This window comes from Enhydra lutris, unplaced genomic scaffold (assembly GCF_002288905.1).
Source record: "Enhydra lutris kenyoni isolate GAN:26980312 unplaced genomic scaffold, ASM228890v2 scaffoldscaffold21, whole genome shotgun sequence".
Taxonomy (NCBI): domain Eukaryota; kingdom Metazoa; phylum Chordata; class Mammalia; order Carnivora; family Mustelidae; genus Enhydra; species Enhydra lutris.
The window spans coordinates 65,162,643-65,183,206 of record NW_019154105.1 but is presented as its reverse complement, the minus strand read 5'-3'; the positions used below and the strand labels follow the sequence as shown (position 1 = coordinate 65,183,206).

General features: G+C 48.0%; 1 protein-coding gene across 1 annotated transcript in view; it reads left to right on the top strand.

Annotated features, from left to right (window-relative positions):
* Positions 1-6,637: 6,637 nt before the first annotated feature.
* Positions 6,638-20,564, top strand: part of LOC111148881 (epididymis-specific alpha-mannosidase-like) — a 54,403-nt gene continuing 40,476 nt past the window's right edge. The window contains 3 exon segments of the mRNA XM_022505669.1: positions 6,638-6,854; positions 8,160-8,380; positions 10,317-10,463. Of these exon segments, the coding sequence (XP_022361377.1) occupies positions 6,638-6,854; positions 8,160-8,380; positions 10,317-10,463 (585 nt within the window).

Genomic DNA, 20,564 nt, shown 5'->3' with positions numbered 1-20,564 from the left:
CCTACGAGAACGTCTGTGGGGACGTCTGTGTGCAAATAAATGCATATCATTTAGGAAAACTTTTGGCTGAAAATAAGAGAAAAATTGGCTAAGTGCACTGCTGATAGCTGGAACCTAAGGAGATGGGGCTGCAAACAGCACCTTGAGCCCAAAATGTTAGAGAATGTTGTCCAGAAGTGGTAGTGTGACTCCATGACACCTTGGGAGTCAGGCTCCTGCCGTCTTCCAGGACTGCCATGCTCAGCCCTGCACCAGAGTCCCTCCATCATATCTGGTTCTATCTTTCAGTAAACTAGTGGGGCTGGGCAGAGGGAAGCACTGGGCTTCCTTGTCCCCCTTCTCGGGGGCAGTGCACCCTGGGGACGTGGAGGTTTTCCTTCTGAAGAAGATCCTCCCGAGACTCTATGCAAGACAGCTCAGCAACTAAGGAGGGTGGAGATGAGATCCCATAGAGGTGAGCCTATGGAGTGGCAGAGAACACACCCACATGAAGAGGAACATGCTAGCTTTATGATCCCTGAGACATGGGTCAGTATTTTTAGGTGTGGCTTTCTTGTTCATGATCAAGAGATGGCAGCTACACACCCAACAACTGCCACATGTGAGCTTGGGCAGGGGCTGAAGGACAAGAACCTTCTTGCAAAGCTTGCCTTACGTTTGGGGCTCTCTTTCCAGTCACCCCATGCTCCAGCTTCATGGGACACACCGGGTCATCTGAGCTGCTTCCCAGGTCCCACCACTCCCCATGTGGAGGGGGAGCTACTGCTGCCGGAGGTGAGGGTGGGCCCTTTCCTGCCAGCTGCAGCTGAAAGTCTCATGAGTCACTGGTCTGCAGCAGAACAGCGGAGCCACAAGGTTCTGCCAATGAGACAGCATTTCTGGGCCCCCTCTGGGAGGGACCTTCAGAATCTGGGGACTGCTCCATGGCATATCTCAGTAGGGAAAACTGGCAGCCGCCACGGGAATAATTTGGTCTTTGGGAAAGGACAGAGTCCTCTGGTGCTGAGCTGGGGGAGAATGTCGGGGGCATAGAATGGTCCTTCCTGTTTTGGTCTGAATTGCCCCCTGCAGCTTCAAAGACTTTGGAAGACAATGCCTCCTTCAGGCCTCACATCCCTAGGAGGCTGGGGTGGGGTGGGAGGGATAGGGGGTCACTGTAGACCAGGGAGTGAACTTCATGCGGGCAGGGATGGTGTCTGTGTGAAGGCATGGACCTGTGTCCCCCACTTCTCACAGGCAGATGCTTGACCTGACCATGTGACGGACCAGACCTGACGTTTGGTAAAGAAGAAATATGGCCGGGGCACCTGGGTGGCTCAGTGGGTTGAGCCTCTGCCTTCAGCTCAGGTCATGATCTTGGGGTCCTGGGATCTAGTCCCACATCGGGCTCTCTGCTGGGTGGAGAGCCTACTTCCTCCTCTCTCTCTGCCTACTTGTGATCTGTCAAATAAATAAAATCTTTTAAAAAAGAAGAAGAAGAAGAAATATGCCCTTGTGTGTGCTGAGATTCTGCAGGGTTCTTCTGTCCACGTTAAGTGGAGCTGCATCAGCCAAGACTCAGTGAATTGGGAACCATTCAGGATGGTGGGCAAACCCACCTCATCAGACAAGAGTAGGGGGCTGAGTTCTGCAAACCTTGTCTAGAACAAGTGTTTCACTGAACACTGCCTCCTTTAGCTTAGCCTAGCCGAGCATCCGAAGAGTGTAGCTGCTCCACAAGTTATGAGAAGTGTGAAGCATGATATGGGGGAGGCAGCATGGAGGGCATTGGGAAGCCAGTGGGTGGGACCACCAGTCTGGATGGGTGCCACCCAGGGGGCTGACTGATGTACTTGATGCAGCGAAGGCCCCCAAAACCACTTCTTTGTTTTTTCCACTGGGAATCCCAGCTGCCCCTGCCTGCTCCCGTCAACCCACACCAGGTTGGTGGGTGCCCTTGTGTGCCACAGAGTGGCATGTGATATATGACCCTCAGTGCCCACATGCTGTCTTCATGCACAGCAGACAGGTGGTGGTGGATTCAGGCAGCCACATCATTTTCTCTCCACTTCCCCCTGGACAACGCCCAGCTGGTGTCTGGGCCATGCTCTCAGACTTGTGCATCAGCTTCCATCTCAGGGCCCTCAGCTGCATTGGTTCATCTGGGAATGAAATGGGAATCATCTCTGCCTCCCAGGATTGCTTCGAGGATTCCAGAAGGCCAGGGAATGACAGGCACCACCTGCTGTCAGCATTTAACAGCATCTCCTTTGCAGCCTCATGGCACCATCCCTACCTCTTCTGAGGCATCATGCTTCTCTCCCTCCTACAAGCACAGGGGATAGCTGTCAGTTTTTTGGGTTCTCAGCATCTAAACCCTCTTAATATGGAAATCCTCTGCCTATAGAATCTGAGCTCAACTCCCACTATAGGAATGGAGTGGAAAGTGCTGGATACTGGTTTCCCAGTCCACCTTGTAGCTAGGGTGCCTGCATATGACTTGGGCACTTTGACTAAAGCCAGCGAGATGACAAACCAGGGACAGGTGGAAGATGTACACTACGAGGGACAGCGGAGCGTTCCCAGCAGTGGAGGCACCATGGCAAACACTGTGGATTGAGTGGTCCCTTTCGTTTGCAACCTCAGAGATTCAAAAGTCTTGGGCGTCAGTTCTAGAGGGTAAATACGTTTTCAAAGGACCAGCAATGTGGCAGCTCATGGACCCATAATGTGTTTCACATGTGAGTCTGAATTTCAAGACCAGGGACAGCAGCTACCTTAGACCCAAGAGAAAGAACAGGACAAGACTTGAGCTCTTCCAGCTGATCAGCCTCATCCCTGGAAAGGGAGAGGCTCCAAGTAGGGAATGGGGCCAAGGGAAGGAGGAAGAAGGAGAAATGGGAGGATAGGAATGCCCAATGCCAAAGTCCCAACCATAGGCAGGAAAAGGCACTCCAAATGTTCCCAACAGCTCACTTCACCCAAGAACCTGTGTGGGAGAGAGGGCTCAGACTTTGGCTTATGGAAACAAAGACTCACATTCAACTGTGGTATCGCTCAGATCCAAAAGTCATCAAAATTCTGCCCCCTGGCCTCATCCTTCTCTTTCTACTCGGGCCCATTTTCCTTTCCTGGAGAATTTAAGTTACAACCACCCCCTTCTCTTCAGCACACTCAATTTTTCCACAAGCAGAGAGCTATCATCATGCCAGGAACACAGTTCCTTGGAATCATCCAGCAGTGTCCTGACCTAATTTTCCTGGCACTCTGTAGCCCCCTCCCCATCTTTTCTCCCTTAGCCATACCTGTGCCCTTGATGCAATCTTGTACGTTTATGTGTGTACTGGTCCGTTTCTGCCGCTGGCAAGGGGCTCAATGGTCTTGAATGAAACAATTCATTCTCATCTGAATCTCTTCAGGTCCTCCTGATGGGAGTGGCACGGCTCAGCCTGGCACCGTGGGAGCCTCCAAATCCTCTCCTGATTTCCACCTTGATCCCGAAAGACCACACTCCACACAGTAGGCAGAGCGATCTTGTACCACTGCTGCCCCATCTCAACCTCATCCCCGCCCTCATCCCTCCCTCTCTGCTCTGGAGAGACCTTGCAGCTCAGAGAGGTTGGCACAGACCACAGCAGAGCGTGTCCCCACAGGGTTGGATGGTTCTCTGTGATCCTAAAAGCATGGGCTCTGAAACAACCATTTGCAAACCCAGGAGAAGCTACGCTGCTAGGGAATGTCCTGGTACCTGGCTGGGCTCTCTGAATCCTACTTCTGGCCCACAAAGCTGTGCCCTCCCACACTTCCTCACCCCCACACTGAAGGCTCTGTTTGTGGAGGAGTGCTGCCTGGAAGGCTGAAGGGGCTGAGGCAGGTGAGAATGGGGTGTGGGTTCTCAGGATGGTACTGAGGGAGGCTGGCTGGGGTGCCCCGGAGCCCTGTGCTGACATTCAGATGGGACACAGTGCAAAGGCTAACCAGGGACTGGGATACACAAGGCAGTTCTGAAGCCTACCATGGCCTCTGGTGTGGCCTGGAGGTACCAGGGACCAGGCATGGCAGCCCCTCCTCCTTATCCTCCTCCTCCTCCTCTACTTCCTCCTCCCCCCCTCATCTTCCTCCTCCCCATCCTCTCCCTCCTCCTTCTCCTCCACATTTTCCTCCTCTTCCTTCCTTCCTCTCCCTCCCATGCCCCTCTATCCTTTTCTCCTATCCCTTCCCCATCTCTTCCCCTCCTGCTGTTCCTTGTCTTCCCCCTTCCCTGTCCCTCATCCCTGAGGCAGCTCAGAGCAGGAACAAGGAGTGCGGGGTGCAGGACACAGGGTGCATATGCAGGGTAGGAAATAGGTGAGGAGGCTGGGGATGGCCAGCACAGGGCAGGGGTTGAGAGGCTGAGACTGGAGTGTCCAGGGCACACTGGTGCTCCACTCGCCTGTGGCTCCTCCTCCATGCCTCTGCTCCCCGTCCCCCCGCTGCCTCAGATGCCTAATTGCGATGCCCATTTCATGGAGAAGACACAGAGCTTGGGGTACAGTGAGGGACTCAGTCAAGGAAAGCAGCCATGGCGGGACTCAAACTCTGACTATTGGACTCTGGCCTGAGACCTGTTTGTGTTCTCACATTCCCAAGCCCAGACCTACTTGGGGCAGGGGTCACTGCTCCACTAGCTGGCAGAGTCTAGAGGAACTGAAGTGTGGAACGGGGCCCAGAGAAGCCAGTTAAAAGGAGGGAGGACAAAGGGGGCTCCCAGCAGGCCATGACCTGTCTTCCACCCCAAGGGCACCCTGAGGCAGCACATCTCCTGTTCTCTGGTCTCCCAGACCAGAGCCTGGCATAGAATCAAGGAAAGTGGGTGTTAAGGGATAAAAGTGTGAAAACAGGTCCATGGAGCAACAAGACTCAGAGTCTGGAAAGCGCACACCTGCTGTTGGTAAGCTGACGCTCACATTGGGTCACAAACAGACGGTTACTTCACATTCCACGTGACTAAACATCCCCATTTTAGGGGTCAGAAGCCTGAGGCTGCGTGTCAGCTGTCGGGAGTTGTGTGTCTGCCCTGCTCCAGGGTGGTGTTGCTGACATGAGGTGTCTCCGGTTGTCAGGAGGAGCAGCTGGGATGAACTTTATACATTACAATGGAGAGCAGCTGGGTCCTCCAGGGATGGGGGATGGGGGTCCATCCACACAATTAACATCACATGCTCTTCAAGAAGAGAGAGCTCCTCCTTATTCCAGGTTCTGGGTCCTGCAGGGGACCTACTGAGCCTCCTAGTGGTCGAGCTGTGGGTGAGGACAATATTAACCTCACACACATGGACGTGGGCTCATACACAGACTGAATCTATGGAAGAGGCGTGGGAGGCCATGGAAGGTGTCTGTGAGACAATTTCCAGCCAGCTGGAAAGTGAAGGGAGCTGCTTCTTCACCAAGGGAATGGCACGCACAAAGGCCTGAGGCAGGAAAGGGCTTGAAGTGCAGGGAGGATCTGGCCATGCAGCACCAGTGGAGGGAGGAAGCCAGCTCACTGCAGCTGGAGGAGCCATGGCAGCCAGGACACAGCAGAGGACAAGGGTCGTGAGGATGTGGACGGTGGGGGCTGGCAACAGCTAAGGGAAGGATGTACTTGAAGGGACTGGGAAGTGAGGCCAGAAAGGCAGGGTGGGGCCACTTCTGAAAGGCTCTAGGACTCGGGCAGGGGATCAGGGTCTGGTGGGGAGACATTGGGAGCTATGGACGATTGGAGGCAGGAGGATTCCATGGTCGAGACTGACGGCCAGGGAGGTCATTGGCACTGGAGGCAGCTCCCAGGCACATTGACCAGGAAACAACCTAAGCCTCCAGGCCTGTCCCAGCTGCTCCAGAGGACAGACAACACTGAGCTCACAAGGATTCACCAGGCCATGGTGCGGGGTGCCCGTCCGCAACCCCCTATAGACCCACAAGGAACGTTCAGGATGTTCCTTTTTCTAATTGCCCAGAACAAGTCCCGGGCACCTTCGTGTGCAGCGGTGGCTGGATCAGGAGTCACAGGCCAGAGAACCCAGGTGTGACACTGGGGACATGTTCCCTTTGCCACCAGGGAGCTGCGGGCACCCTGTGTTCTTTTTCCAGAGCTTTGACTCAAATGTGCGGTGTCTGGGGGCATCTCACTGAAGCGGGGAAAACACGTCTCCCCCTGGCTTGTTCCTGACAACAATGTGCTGTTAGTGACTGAAGTCACAGAATCCAGAAACCGAAATAGCTTCCTGCGGCTGGGCTCACCCAAGCCTGTTGCCAGAAAGTTCCATTCCTCCTTGGCAGCCTCTCTGGGCAGCCAATGCCAGCCGCCTAGTTGGGGAGAGCCGGGGCTCTGACGGGGTCACACAGGCCATCCCAACCTTGTCCCCAGCCCTGGGAGCTTCCAGCCTCTAGAGCCTGATGAACACACGTCCAGAGTTGGAGCCAGGGCTGCGGCATCTCAGGGCTGCGGCATCTCATGTTGGCAGTTCCAGGAGACGATGCTGCCACCGTGAGGACCATCATGCAGGGGCTGCAACTCACACAAGCGGCTCGGGAGGGTGGAGAGAGTGATGCCCACACGACGTGGAGAGGAGGTGCCCAGACAGAGGGAAGAAGAGGCATCAGAGATTCAGACAGGTGAACATTGGTGTTCGGGACGATGGTATATAAGGTGAGAACCCTCCAGGGGACAGTGCTCTCAGGAGGCCTAGAAGACGCTCCCGTTTCTCAAGCATCACCAAGTATCACCAAGCTCAGCATCACCGAGAGCTCAGAGATGGGCGGCTCCCTTCAGGAAGGGCTGATGATTGAGACCATGGCAGACCTGTGTGGGCTGCTGGCTCAGGGGGTCACAGGACACAGAATCAAGAGGCCAGGTGACTGCACACAGCCATCAGAAGCAAGGTCAGGTGGATCCCTAGAAACATGTGGAGGTTAGAATGGCATGGGACCATTGCCAGCCATTGAGGTGACAGTACACAGCACTCCTTGTGGGGAAATTGACAGGTGAACCACACACTGTCTGCATGACCTCTCCGGGGCCATGAGGATCGATGAGTCCGGATGCTGAGGGTAGCCACCCCAATGACACATCTGTATCCCTTGCCCAGTTTCCAGACCTGACCCAGTTTCCAAACCCAAAACCCTCTGATGGAAGGAGAGCTCGTCCCTGGGAGGAAGGAGGCCGAGAGGGTCCAGCAGGACCCTATGGAAAGGATTCCTCCATCCCTTCCCCAAGGTGGCTCCTGGTCACTGAATGGACACTGGGGAGAGAGAATTCGCACTGTTTTGAGGACTAGGGACTTTAAGCAGCCTTAAACACCCATTAGCAACTGAGTTTCTGGGAGCAAGGCATTTAGGAGTGATTAGCGGGGTGTTTCTGGCTCCCTGTCCTTCCTGAGGTTGCAGTGAGGGCTCAGCACGGACTTCTGAATCCGAGGCTGGGCCAGAGGAGCGACTTGCTGGTGGTTGGCTCACAGGGCTGCTAAGCTGGTGCCGGCTGTGGGCAGGACAGAGCTCCTCCCTGCATGTCCCCTGCACAGAAGGCTGGCTTGACCCGTGACGTCACTGTTTGCTTCCTCCAGACGAAACTCTAGGGGAAAGCACACCATGACCACCACCCTGGGGCACATGGTATTTGGGAATCTGTTGAGAAATGGACAGCACTGGTTTATTCCTGAGCGGAATAAGTCAATCAGAGAATGACAATTATCATGGGATTTCACTCATATGTGGAATTTAAGAAAAAAAAAAAAAAACAGGATCATAGGGGAAGGGATGGAAAAATAAAAAAAAGATGAAATCTGAGAGGAAGACAAACCAAAAAATTCTAGGAAAAACTCTAGGAACAAACTGCAGGTTGCTGGAGGGGAGGTGAGTGGAGAGATGGGGTAACTGGGTGATGGGCATCAAGGTGGGCACATGATGTGATGATCACTGGGTGTGATATGCAACTGATGAGTCACTGAACTCCTCCTCTGAAACTGACAACACGTTATAGGTTAAATAATTGAATTTAAATAAAATAAATGTAAAAAATTGACATCAATACTCAGACACTACTGATGGGGGCGGAGCAGAGAATGGTGATGTCCAGGGGCCACCCCCTCTTCTGGCTCAGGAGACGACACTGCTGTGAGTGCCACTCCTCCTGCTCCTGTTCCTGCCTCCCCATGGGTCAGGAGTGGTGTTCTCTGCTAGGGGACCAGTCGCCAGTGGACAACAAGTTATGGCCAGCAGCTGCCCCTGCCCACTTGCCACTGGGATGTGGCCACCCGTCTGGCTTCCTGTGCTTACACAGCTGGTACTGCTGCGGTTCCTGGTGGCCCAGCCCATGAAGCCCATCAGGGTCTTTGTGGTTCCCCACAGTCACATGGATGTGGTCTGGATCCACACTGTGCAGGTAGGTGCCCGTTCACCATCCCCCAGAACCCCTGGAGCTCAGCTTCCTTTTCCCTGCCAGATCCCAGGGTGGGTTTGAAGTCTGGTGTTGGCTGACATCCTCAAGGGAGCTGCCTGAGTTATGACCTAACTCGCTGGAGACCAGGGAGGCTCACTTGGGCTGCTTGGCTCCAGTCTCTGGCCTCAGTTTCCCCATCCATGCTAGGGATAGTCAGGTGAAGATACATGGGCCTGACTCAGGCCATGGTCACAGTCCATGACTGGGACACCTTGGGTGGGCTCTGTTCCCTTTCTGAGCCCCATGTCCCCCTTCTGTACGATGGTACAGGCCTCAGACCCTTTGCATGGGCTGCTCCCTCTGCCCAGAAGGCCTTCCTCCAATAAGCCTAGTCCCTCCCAACCCTGTGTGTGGTTCCAGAAAAGACACTTTCTGGTGGGGCCTTCCTGGCATCCCTATGTGTACCCCTATTCCCTTCCCCTCCTCCTTTCCATGCACATTTGGTAGGGGGCTTGGTGTCGGTCCCTTGTCCCCACCAGAAAGCTAGCTTCACAGGCCAAGGGCTTCATACGTTATATTTCCTGGCATGATTTCACCACCCTGATAGACAGAAGAGGTGCACCAGCTATTGCTGATTGAGTGAATGAATGCAGGAATGAATGAATGCAGGAATGGATGAATTCAAATGAATATGCAGGAATGAATGATCAAATAAATGAATGAATGTTCAGATGAATGAATGAATGAACACAGGAATGAATGAATGCAGATATGAAGAGGTACTGGAATGAATGCATGCAAGAAGGAACGAATGCAGGAAAAGGAACAGGAAGAGACCAAGATTTGCTCAAGATCCTGGGTCAGGTGACTGCATATTGTCACCCAGGCCACCTCCAGCTCTTTTGTGGGAACAGAAGGAAACCCAGAAGAGAACAAACACTCTCTGGGATTAGGGATACAATAACCATTCTGCGGATGTTACTGAGAGGCAGCTAGACTTCAGTGGGAGAGGGAAGCAGCAAGAGGATCTGATGCTGGAGGTGGGGGCAGAGGAGTCCATTCCTGAGATGCACTGGGCAGCCTCTCCGGGGACACTCTGCTGCCTGTGGAGATGGCTTAATGGTGGGGAAGCATGCTTGTCGCCCTCAGTTATAGAAGAGAAAACAGGCCCAGCAAGGGTTGGTGATTTGCCTAAGGGAACCCAGGAATGACCTCCCTTTTTGAGGCCTCCCTGGCCAGGGATCTTTGCTTTTCATTAAGCAGCCACTCTAGGCAACACCATGTATCAGCCTGGAGACACATATGGGAAACACCCACGTCTGGTCCTGTGGAGCCCCCAGCCTGGGAGAGGCAGGTCAGCAGATGCACACGACCATCCAGGGGGCTGGGGGCAGCTCCTCTCAGCTTCAGATCTCGTCAGCTCCCTTCATTTCAGCCCAGATGGGCCCTGTGGGGTCCCTGGACCTCCTCCTTGTCACCCTGTGGCTTCACTGGCTGCCTCCCTACTGTACCCTTGGGCCAGCTATCATGCCCCTCATGGAAGCTGTCCCTGTCCCCTGGGCATGTCATATGTCATGGTCTGGAACATCAAGGCCAGCTACCATGCCCCCTCAGGGAAGGTGTCCCTGGCCCCTGGGCACATCCTGTGTCATGGTCTGGAACATCACCTCTCTCCCTAGAACAGTAGGATCTCATCAGAGGCGGGAGAGCCATGTCACTGTCTCAGGGCCAGCTGGTACTGTGTGTCCAGCACAAAGCAGTCCCTGTGTGTCTCTGTCGGAGTGGTATAGGAGGAAGAGAGGAAGAGCCCAGGACAGAAACCCACGGGGAGTGGTGGGGCCCAGGGACCCTGTGCCACTGGGATTTTAGTACTGGATCCTTGGGGTCAAGCCTCTGGGAGCCTCCATGGGTGCTGGTGTGATGGGGTGCCCCTCCACAGGAAAGCCCGTGGGCCTATGCGGCCAACGTCTACACCTCTGTGGTGCAGGAGCTCATGCTCCAGAAGCATCGCCGCTTCATTGCTGTGGAGCAGGAATACTTCCGCCTGTGGTGGGACGGCATCGCCTCGGACAGGCAGAAACGCCAGGTACTGCGGTCTGCAAGGGTCTCTGGGAGGGATACCGAGGCAGGGAAGCCCCTTGTCCAAGGATGTGTGGTCTGAAGCTCCCAGACCAGGTGCACTGGGCACTTCACATGACTTGTTTAGCTCAGGTTTGTGCTCAGCCCAGCCCAAAAGACAGGTTTGGTTTTATCTGCCTTTGTAGCTGTTGGTGTGAAATGGCGCTCTAAAAAGTCAGCCCTGCACTTGTCAGGTGTGGAATGGAGTCTCTTCAGAACCCCACCTCCCACTTCATCTACCATCTGCATGGGCCCGTGGCTCACAGCTGACCACCCTTCCTAGAGTGCTCCATTGTCTGCATCTAAAGTGGGCCGCAGAAGACATCATGGGGCACAGGTTCAGAGAGGCCCTGGGAAGCAGGTCTTCATGGGGGACAGCCTGGAACTTCAACCTCAGGCAGGGGTGCATTCTGTGAGCTGCAGGTCCTGCCTGTGCAAATGGGAGTGACCTCCCCTTCCTCAGATCTGCTGGGTTCTGATGAATGCGGGACATGGGCACCTTGGAGGACACTGTGGACCTGGTCCTCTCCCTGGCATTCTCCTTCCTTCATAACAGTCACTGAACATGAAGGACAGGGAGGTGAGAGACTGCCCAAGTGGCAAAGTGAGAAGGTAAAGAGAAGAGGTCACCAGATCCCACCTTAGGGGTGTCTTGAACCTGCACCTTGTGGAGTCATAAGGAGGAGCCTTGCATGCTATGGGCACTGGGCAACTGCCAGGCACTGGCCTCTACTTCTTACAGTCCACGTCACCATGTCCTCCCAACAGGGTGTATAGTGGGGAAAGTTACTCCATGCTGCACAGATGGTCCTGGTTCAGAGAGGGCAGTTGAATGGCCTGTGGTTGCACAGCTGATACAGGATAGGTGGGACACTGAGCCAGGCAGGTCTGAGTGAAGTGGGTCTCTCAGGGTGTCCAGGGGGTGGGCTGGCCTCTACATTGACACACCAAACCCAACTGTCTCTCCTCATCCTTGAGGGGGGATGTGACCCACCAGAGTCCTGGGGAGACCACTCTTGGTATGGCTCCCTGGAAGCAGGGACATTTCTCCACTTGCTCCTATGAACCCCCAGTGCCTGGAAAGTGCCTGGAATGTGGTAGGTGCTCCTGTAAAACAGTATGCAACAGGAGCCCATTCAATCCTCCTGGAGTGAATAATAATGACCCTGACAGTCCTGAAAACAAATGGAACCTACAGTCTCCAAAGAGTGCACAGGACTCACCACCACTGTCTCTCCCTACCGCCCCTGTCTCCATCCCTCCATTACTTCATTTATTTTAAAAATACTTATTAGCCAAAAAAGCAAGACCCATTGATATGCTGTGTGTGCAAGAGACTCATTTTAGACTGTGAGTCATCTCCAGATTGAAAGTGAGAGGGAGGGGCTGTCTGGGTGGCTCAGTGGGTTAAAACCTCTGCCTTTGGCTCAGGTCATGATCCCAGGATCCTGGGATCAAGCCCCACATCAGGCTCTCTGCTCAGCAGGGAGCCTGCCTCTCCCTCACTCTCTGCCTGCCTCTCTGCCTACTTGTGATCTCTGTCTGTCAAATAAATAAAATCTCAAAAAAAAAAAAAAAGAAAGTGAGAGGGAAACCATCTATCATGGAAATCTATCTATCATGGAAATCTATCTATCATGGAAATCATGGAAAACCATCTATCATGCTAATGGACATCAAAAGAAAACTGGGGTGGCAATCCTTATATCTGATAAATTAGATTTTAAACCAAAGACTGTAATGAGAGATGAGGAAAGACACTATATTATAATTAAAGTGTCTATCCAACAAGAAGATCTAACCATTGTAAATATTTATGCCCCTAACATAGGAGCCTCCAATTATAGAAACCAATTAAAATAAAATTAAAGAAACACATAGATAATAATAGTGTAATCATAGGCAACTTGAACACTCCCTCACTACAATGGACAGATCATCTAAGATTAGCAAGGAAACAAGGTCCTTGAATGACCCACTGGATCCGATGAACTTCACAGATACATCCAGAGACTTCCATCCTACAGCAAGAGAATACACATTCTTCTGAACTGAACCTGGAACAATCTCTAGAATAGATCACATATCGGGTCACAAATGAGGTCTCAACTGGTACCAAAAAAATGGAATCATTCCCTGTGAATTTTCAGACCACAATGCTTTGAAATGGGAAATCACTCACAGGAGGAAATTTAGAAAGAATACCCAACTTTTGTATCAACATGGACGGGACTGGAAGAGATTATGCTGAGTGAAGTAAGTCAAGCAGAGAGAATCAATTATCATAAGGATTCGCTTATTTGTGGAGCATAAGGAATAACACGGAGGACATGGGGAGATGGAGAGGAGAAGGAAAGAATTCAAACACATGGAGGGTAAAGAGCATCCTAGCAAAGAACGAATGGGTCAACCAAGAAATTGAAGAAGAATTTTAAAATATTTATGGAAACAAATGAAAATGAAAACACAACTGTTCAAAACCTTTGAGATGCAGAGCACCTCGGAGGCTCAGACATTAAGCATCTGCTTTTGACTCAGGTCATGATCCCAGGGTCCTGAGACAGAGCCCCACATCAGACTCCCTCCTCTGTGGGAAGCCTGCTTCTCCCTCTCCCAGTACCTCCGTTTGTATATCCTCTCTCTTGCTCTCTCTCTCTCTCTGTCAAATAAATAAATAAAATATTTAGAAACAAAACCAAAAACTTTGAGATGCAACAAAGGCAGTCCTAAGAGGGGAGTATATAACACTACAGGCCTTTCTCAAGAAACAAGAAAGTTCTCAAATACAGAAGCTAACCTTACACCTAAAGAGGCTGGAGAAAGAAAACCAAATAAAGCCTAAACCCAGCAGAAGAGAATTTATAAAGATTAGAGCAGAAATCAATGAACTAGAAGCCAAAAGAACAGTAGAACAGATCAAGGAAACTAGGAGCTGGTTCTCTGAAAGAATTAAGATTGATAAATCCCTGGCCAGAAACACCAAAAAGAAAAGAGAAAGGACCCAAATAAATAAAATCATGAACGAAAGAGGAGAGATCACAACCAACACCAAAGAAATACAATTCTAAGAACATATTATGAACAACTATATACCAACAAATTAGGTAATCAGGAAAAAATGGATGCATTTCTAGAAACATATGAATTACCAGACTGAAACAGGAAGAAATAGAAAACCCGAAGAGACCCATAACAGGCAAGGAAATTGAAGCAGCCATCAAAAATCTCCCAATAAACAAGAGTCCAGGGCTGAATGGCTTTCCAAGGGAATTCTACCAAACATTTAAAGAACAATTAATACCTGTTCTTCTAAAGGTGTTTCAAAAAATAGAAATGGAAGGAAAACTTTTGGACTCGTTCTGTGAGCCTAGTGGCATCACAATTCCAGACTTTAAGCTCTATTACAGAGGTGTAATCATCAAGACAGTATGGTACTGGTACAAAAACAGACACATAGATCAATGAAACAGAATAGAGAGCCCAGGGTGCCTGGGTGGCTCAGTGGGTTAAGACCCTGCCTTTGGCTCAGGCATGATCTCAGGGTCCTGGAATCGAAACCCACATCAGGCTCTCTGCTGAAAGGGAGCCTGCTTCCACCTCTCTCTCTCTCTGCCTACTTGTGATCTCTCTCTCTGTCAAATAAATAAGCAAAATCTTAAAAAAAAAAAGAAAAAGAAAAAAGACAGGCTATTCAGTTAATGGTGTTAGGGAAATTGGACAACCAGATGCCGAAGAATGAAACTGGACCATTCCCATACACCATACACAAAAATAGACTCAAAATGGATGAAAGCCTTAAATGTGAGACAGAAATCTATCAAAAGTGGAGAACACAGGAACCAACTTCTGTAACTTCCACTACAGCAACTTCTTGTTAGACACTCTCCAAAGGCAAGGAAAGCAAAAATGAACAAAGGCAAATATGAACTATTGGGACTCCGTCAAACTGAGGGTTTTAGAGGGGAGTGGTTGGGGGGGATTCATGAGTTTGGTGGTGGGTATTAAGGAGGGCATGTATTGCATGGAGCAGTGGGTGTTTTGCATAAACAATGTATTTTGGAACAATGCTTCAAAAACTAATGATGTATTTTATGGTGACTAACATAACACAATAAAAACACAGACAAAAAAAAATTTTTTTTGAGACAAAAAGCTTGCACAGCAAGGGAAACAGTCAACAAAACCAAAAAGCAACTGACAGAATGGGAGAAGATACCTGCAAAAGACATATCACATAAAGGCTAGTATCCAAAATCTATAAAGAACTTATCATACTCAACACCCAAAGAACAAATAATCCATTCAAGAAATAGGCAGAAGACATGAACAGACATTTCTCCAAGAAGACGTACAAATGGCCAACAGACACATGAAAACATGTGCATCACTCAGCATTAGGAAAATACAAATCACAATGAGATAACACCTCACACCAGACAGAATGGCTAAACTTAACAAGACAGGAAACAACAGATGTTCGTGAGGATGCAGACAAAAGGGAACCCTCCTACACTGTTGGTGGTAATGCAAGCTGGTGCAGTCACTCTGGGAAACAGCATGGAGGTTCCTCAAAAATTTGAAAATAGAACTACCCTATGACACAGCAATTGCACTGCTGGGTATTTACCCTAAAGATACAAATGTAGTGATCCAAAGGGTCACGTGGACCCAGTGTTTATAGCAGCAATGTCCACAATAGCCAAACTAGGGAAAGAGCCCAGATATCCAGCAACAGATGAATGGATAAGTAAGTGTGGTATATATATACAATGGAATACTACTCAGCCATCAAAAAAAGAAATCTTGCCATTTGCAATGATGTGGGTAGAATTAGAGGGTATTATGCTATATTAAATCAATCAGTCAGATAAAGGCAATTATCATATGACTCACTCATATGTGGAATTTAAGACAAAACAGAGGAGCATGGGTAAGAGAGGAAAATATAAAACAAGAAAGAAGCAGAGAGGGAGACAAACCATAAGACTCTTAATCAAAGGAAACAAACTGAAGGTTGTTAGAGGGGAGGGGGTGGGGGATGAGGTAGCAGGATGATGGGCATTAAGGAGGGCATGTGATATAATGAGCACTGGATCTTATATAAGATTAATGACTCATTAAAAAAACAGCTTCTATTTTCATTGATGGGTTCTACTGTATCTCTGGTTTCTATCTCATTGATCTCAGCTCTAATCTCAATTATTTCCCTTCTTGTGCATGGGGTTGGCTTAATTTGCTGTTGGTTCTCCAGTTCTTTAAGGTGTAAAGAGAGCTGGTGTATTCTGGATTTTTCAATTTTTTGAGGGAGGCTTGAATGGCTATGTATTTCCCCCTTAGGGCCGCCTTTGCTATATCCCATAGTTTTGGACAGAAGTGTCTTCATTCTTATTGGTTTCCATGAATTGTTTAAGTTCTTCTTTGATTTCCTGGTTGATCCAAACATTCTTAAGAAAGGTGGTCTTTAGCTTCCAGGTGTTTGAATTCCTTCAAAATTTTTCTTGTGGTTGAGTTCCAGTTTCAAAGCACTGTGTCTGAGAATATGCAGGGAATAATGTGAATCTTTTGGTATTGGTTGAGTCCTGATTTGGGACCCAGTATGTGATTGATAAGCCATTGGCCACACTAATCGAAAGAATAGAGAGAAAGCCCAAATTCATAAAATTATGAATGAAAAGGGAGAGATCACAACTAACACCAAGGAAGTAGAAACAATCATCAGAAGTTATTATCAACAGTTATATGCCAATAAGCTAAGCAACCTAGATGAAATGGATGCATTCCTGGAAAACTATAAACTCCCAAAATTGAACCAGGAAGAAATTGAAAACCTAAATAGACCAATATCTAGTAACAAGATTGAAGCAGTGGTCAAAAACCTCCCAAAAAACAAGAGCCCAGGACCTGACGGATTCCCTGGGGAATTCTACCAAACTTTCAAAGAAGAAATAACACCTATTCTCCTGAAGCTGTTTCAAAAAATTGAAGCAGAAGGAAAACTTCCAGACTCTTTCTATGAAGCCAGCATTAGTCTGATCCCCAAACCAGGCAGAGACCCTACCAAAAAGGAGAATTTCAGACCAATATCACTGATGAATATGGATGCTAAGATTCTCAACAAGATCCTAGCAAACAGGATCCAACAGCACGTTAAAAAGATTATCCACCATGACCAGGTGGGATTCATTCCTGGGCTACAAGGATGGTTCCACATTCGCAAATCAATCAATGTGATAGAACAAATTAATAAGAAAAGAGAGAAGAACCACATGGTCCTCTCAATTGATGCAGAAAAAGCATTTGACAAAATCCAGCATCCGTTCCCGATTAAAACGATTCAAAGTATAGGGATAGAGGGAACATTCCTGAACTTCATCAAATCCATCTATGAAAAACCCACAGCAAATATCATCCTCAATGTGAAAAAGCTTGCAGCCTTCCCGTTGAGATCAGGAACACGACAAGGATGCCCACTCTCACCACTCTTGTTCAACATAGTATTAGAAGTCCTAGCAACAGCAATCAGACAACAAAGAGAAATAAAAGGTATCCAAATTGGCAATGAAGAAGTCAAACTCTCTCTTCGCAGATGACATGATGCTTTATATGGAAAACCCAAAAGACTCCACCCCCAAACTACTAGAACTCATACAGCAATTCAGTAACGTGGCAGGATACAAAGTCAACGTACAGAAATCAGTGGCTTTCTTATACACTAACAATGAAAATACAGAAAGGGAAATTAGAGAATCGATTCCATTTGCTATAACACCAAGAACCATAAGATACCTGGGAATAAACCTAACCAAAGAGGTGAAGGATCTGTACTGGAGGAACTACAGAACACTCATGAAAGAAATTGAAGAAGACAGAAAAAGATGGAAGACCATTCCATGCTCTTGGATCGGAAGAATAAACATTGTTAAAATGTCTATACAGCCTAGAGCCATCTATACTTTTAATGCCATTCCAATCAAAATTCCACTGATATTCTTCAAAGAGCTGGAGCAAATAATCCAAAAATTTGTATGGAACCAGAAGAGACCCCGAATCGCTAAGGAAATGTTGAAAAACAAAAATAAAACTGGGGACATCACGTTACCTGATTTCAAGCTTTACTACATAGCTGTCATCACCAAGACAGCATGGTACTGGCATAAAAACAGACACATAGACCAGTGGAACAGAGTAGAGAGCCCAGATATGGACCCTCAACTCTATGGTCAGTTAATCTTTGACAAAACAGGAAAAAATATACAGTGGAAAAAAGACAGTCTCTTCAATAAATGGTGCTGGGAAAACTGGGCAGCTATATGTAGAAGAATGAAACTCGACCATTCTCTCACACTGTACACAAAGATAAACTCAAAATGGATAAAAGACCTCAACGTGAGACAGGACTCCATCAGAATCCTAGAGGAGAACATAGGCAGTAATCTCTTCGATATCAGCCACAGCAACTTCTTTCAAGATATGTCTCCAAAGGCAAAGGAAACAAAAGCCAAAATAAACTTTTGGGACTTCATCAAAATCAAAAGCTTCTGCACAGCAAAGGAAACAGTCAAGAAAACAAAGAGGCAACCCACGGAATGGGAGAAGATATTTGCAAATGACAGTACAGACAAAAGATTGGTATCCAGGATCTATAAAGAACTTCTCAAACTCAACACACACAAAACAGATAATCATATCAAAAAATGGGCAGAAGATATGAACAGACACTTCTCCAATGAAGACATACAAATGGCTCAGACACATGAAAAAATGTTCATCATCAATAGCCATCAGGGAGATTCAAATTAAAACCACATTGAGATATCATCTTACACCAGTTAGAATGGCCAAAATTAGCAAGACAGGAAACAACATGTGTTGGAGGGGATGTGGAGAAAGGGGAACCCTCTTACACTGTTGGTGGGAATGCAAGTTGGTGCAGCCTCTTTGGAGAACAGTGTGGAGATTCCTCAAGAAATTAAAAGTAGAACTTCCCTATGACCCTGCAATTGCACTACTGGGTATTTACCCCAAAGATACAGATGTAGTGAAAAGAAGGGCCATCTGTACCCCAATGTTTATAGCAGCAATGGCCACAGTCGCCAAACTGTGGAAAGAACCAAGATGCCCTTCAACGGACGAATAGATAAGGGAGATGTGGCCCATATACACTATGGAGTATTATGCCTCCATCAGAAAGGATGAATAACCAACTTTTGTAGCAACATGGACGGGACTGGAAGTGATTATGCTGAGTGAAATAAGTCAAGCAGAGAGAGTCAATTATCATATGGTTTCACTTATTTGTGGAGCATAACAAATAGCATGGAGGACATGGGGAGTTAGGGGAAGGGAGTTGGGGGAAATTGGAAGGGGAGGTGAACAATGAGAGACTATGGACTCTGAAAAACAATCTGAAGGGTTTGAAGAGGTGGAGGGGTGGAAGGTTGGGGGAACCAGGTGGTGGGTATTAGAGAGGGCACGGATTGCATGGAACACTGGGTGTGGTACAAAAACAATGAATACTGTTATGCTGAAAATAAATTAAAAAAATGATAAAAACAAACAAACAAACAAGCAAACAAACAAACAAAAAAACCCTCCCCAAAAACAAGATCCCAGGACCTGATGGATTCCCTGGGGAATACTACCAAACTTTCAAAGAGAAATAATACCTATTCTCCTGAAGCTGTTTCAAAAAAAAACTGAAGCAGAAGGAAAACTTCCAGACTCTTTTTATGAAGCCAGCATTACCCTGATTCCCAAACCAGGCAAAGACCCCACCAAAAAGGAGAATTTCAGACCAATATCCCTGATGAATATGGATGCTTAGATTCTCAATAAGATCCTATCTATAGGATTCAACAGTACATTGAGATTATGCTGAGTGAAATAAGTCAAGCAGAGAGAGTCAATTATCATATGGTTTCACTCATTTGTGGAGCATAACAAATGGCATGAGGACATAGGGAGATGGAGAGGAGAAGGGAGTTGAGGGAAATTGGAAGGGGAGGTGAACCGTGAGAGACTATGGACTCTGAAAAACAATCTGAGGGTTTTGAAGGGGCGGGGGGTGGGAGGTTGGGGGAACCAGGTGGTGGGTATTGGAGAGGGCACGGATTGCATGGAGCACTGGGTGTGGTACAAAAACAATGAATACTGTTATGCTGAAAAGAAATAAAAAAATTAAAAAAGAACAGTACATTGAAAAGATTATTCACCATGACCAGGTGGGATTTATCCCTGGGATGCAAGCATGGTTCAACATTTGCAAATCAATCAATGTGATAGAACAAATCAATAAGAGAAGAGAGAAGAACCACTTGGTCCTCTCAATTGATGCAGAAAAAGTATTTGACAAGATACAGGATCTGTTCCTGATTAAAACGCTTCAGAGTTAGGGATAGAGAGAACATTCCTCAACTTCGTGAAAGCTATCTATGAAAATCCCACAGCGAATAGCATCCTCAATGGGGAAATGCTGACAGCCTTCCTGTTGAGATCAGGAACATGACAAGGATGTCCATTCTCACCACTGTTGTTCAACATAGTATTAGAAGTCCTACCAACAGCAATCAGACAACAAAGAGAAATAAAACGTATTCAAATTGGCAATGAAGAAGTCAAAATCTCTCTTTGCAGGTGACATGATACTTTATATGGAAAACCCAAAAGACTCCACCCCCAAACCACTAGAACTCATACAGCAATTCAGTAATGGGGCAGGATACAAAATCAATGCACAGAAATCAGTTGCTTTCTTATACACTAACAATGAAAATATAGAAAGGGAAATTAGAGAATCGATTCCATTTACTGTAGCACCAAGATCCATAAGATACCTGGGAATAAACCTAACCAAAGAGGTAAAGAGGAACTACAGAACACTCATGAAAGAAATTGAAGAAGACACAAAAAGATGGAAGACCATTCCATGCTCATGGATTAGAAGAATAAACATTGTTAAAATGTCTATACTGCCTAGAACAATCTATACTTTCCATGCTGTTCCGATCAAAATTCCACTGGTATTTTTCAAAGTGCTGGAACAAACAATCCTGAAATTTGTATGGAACCA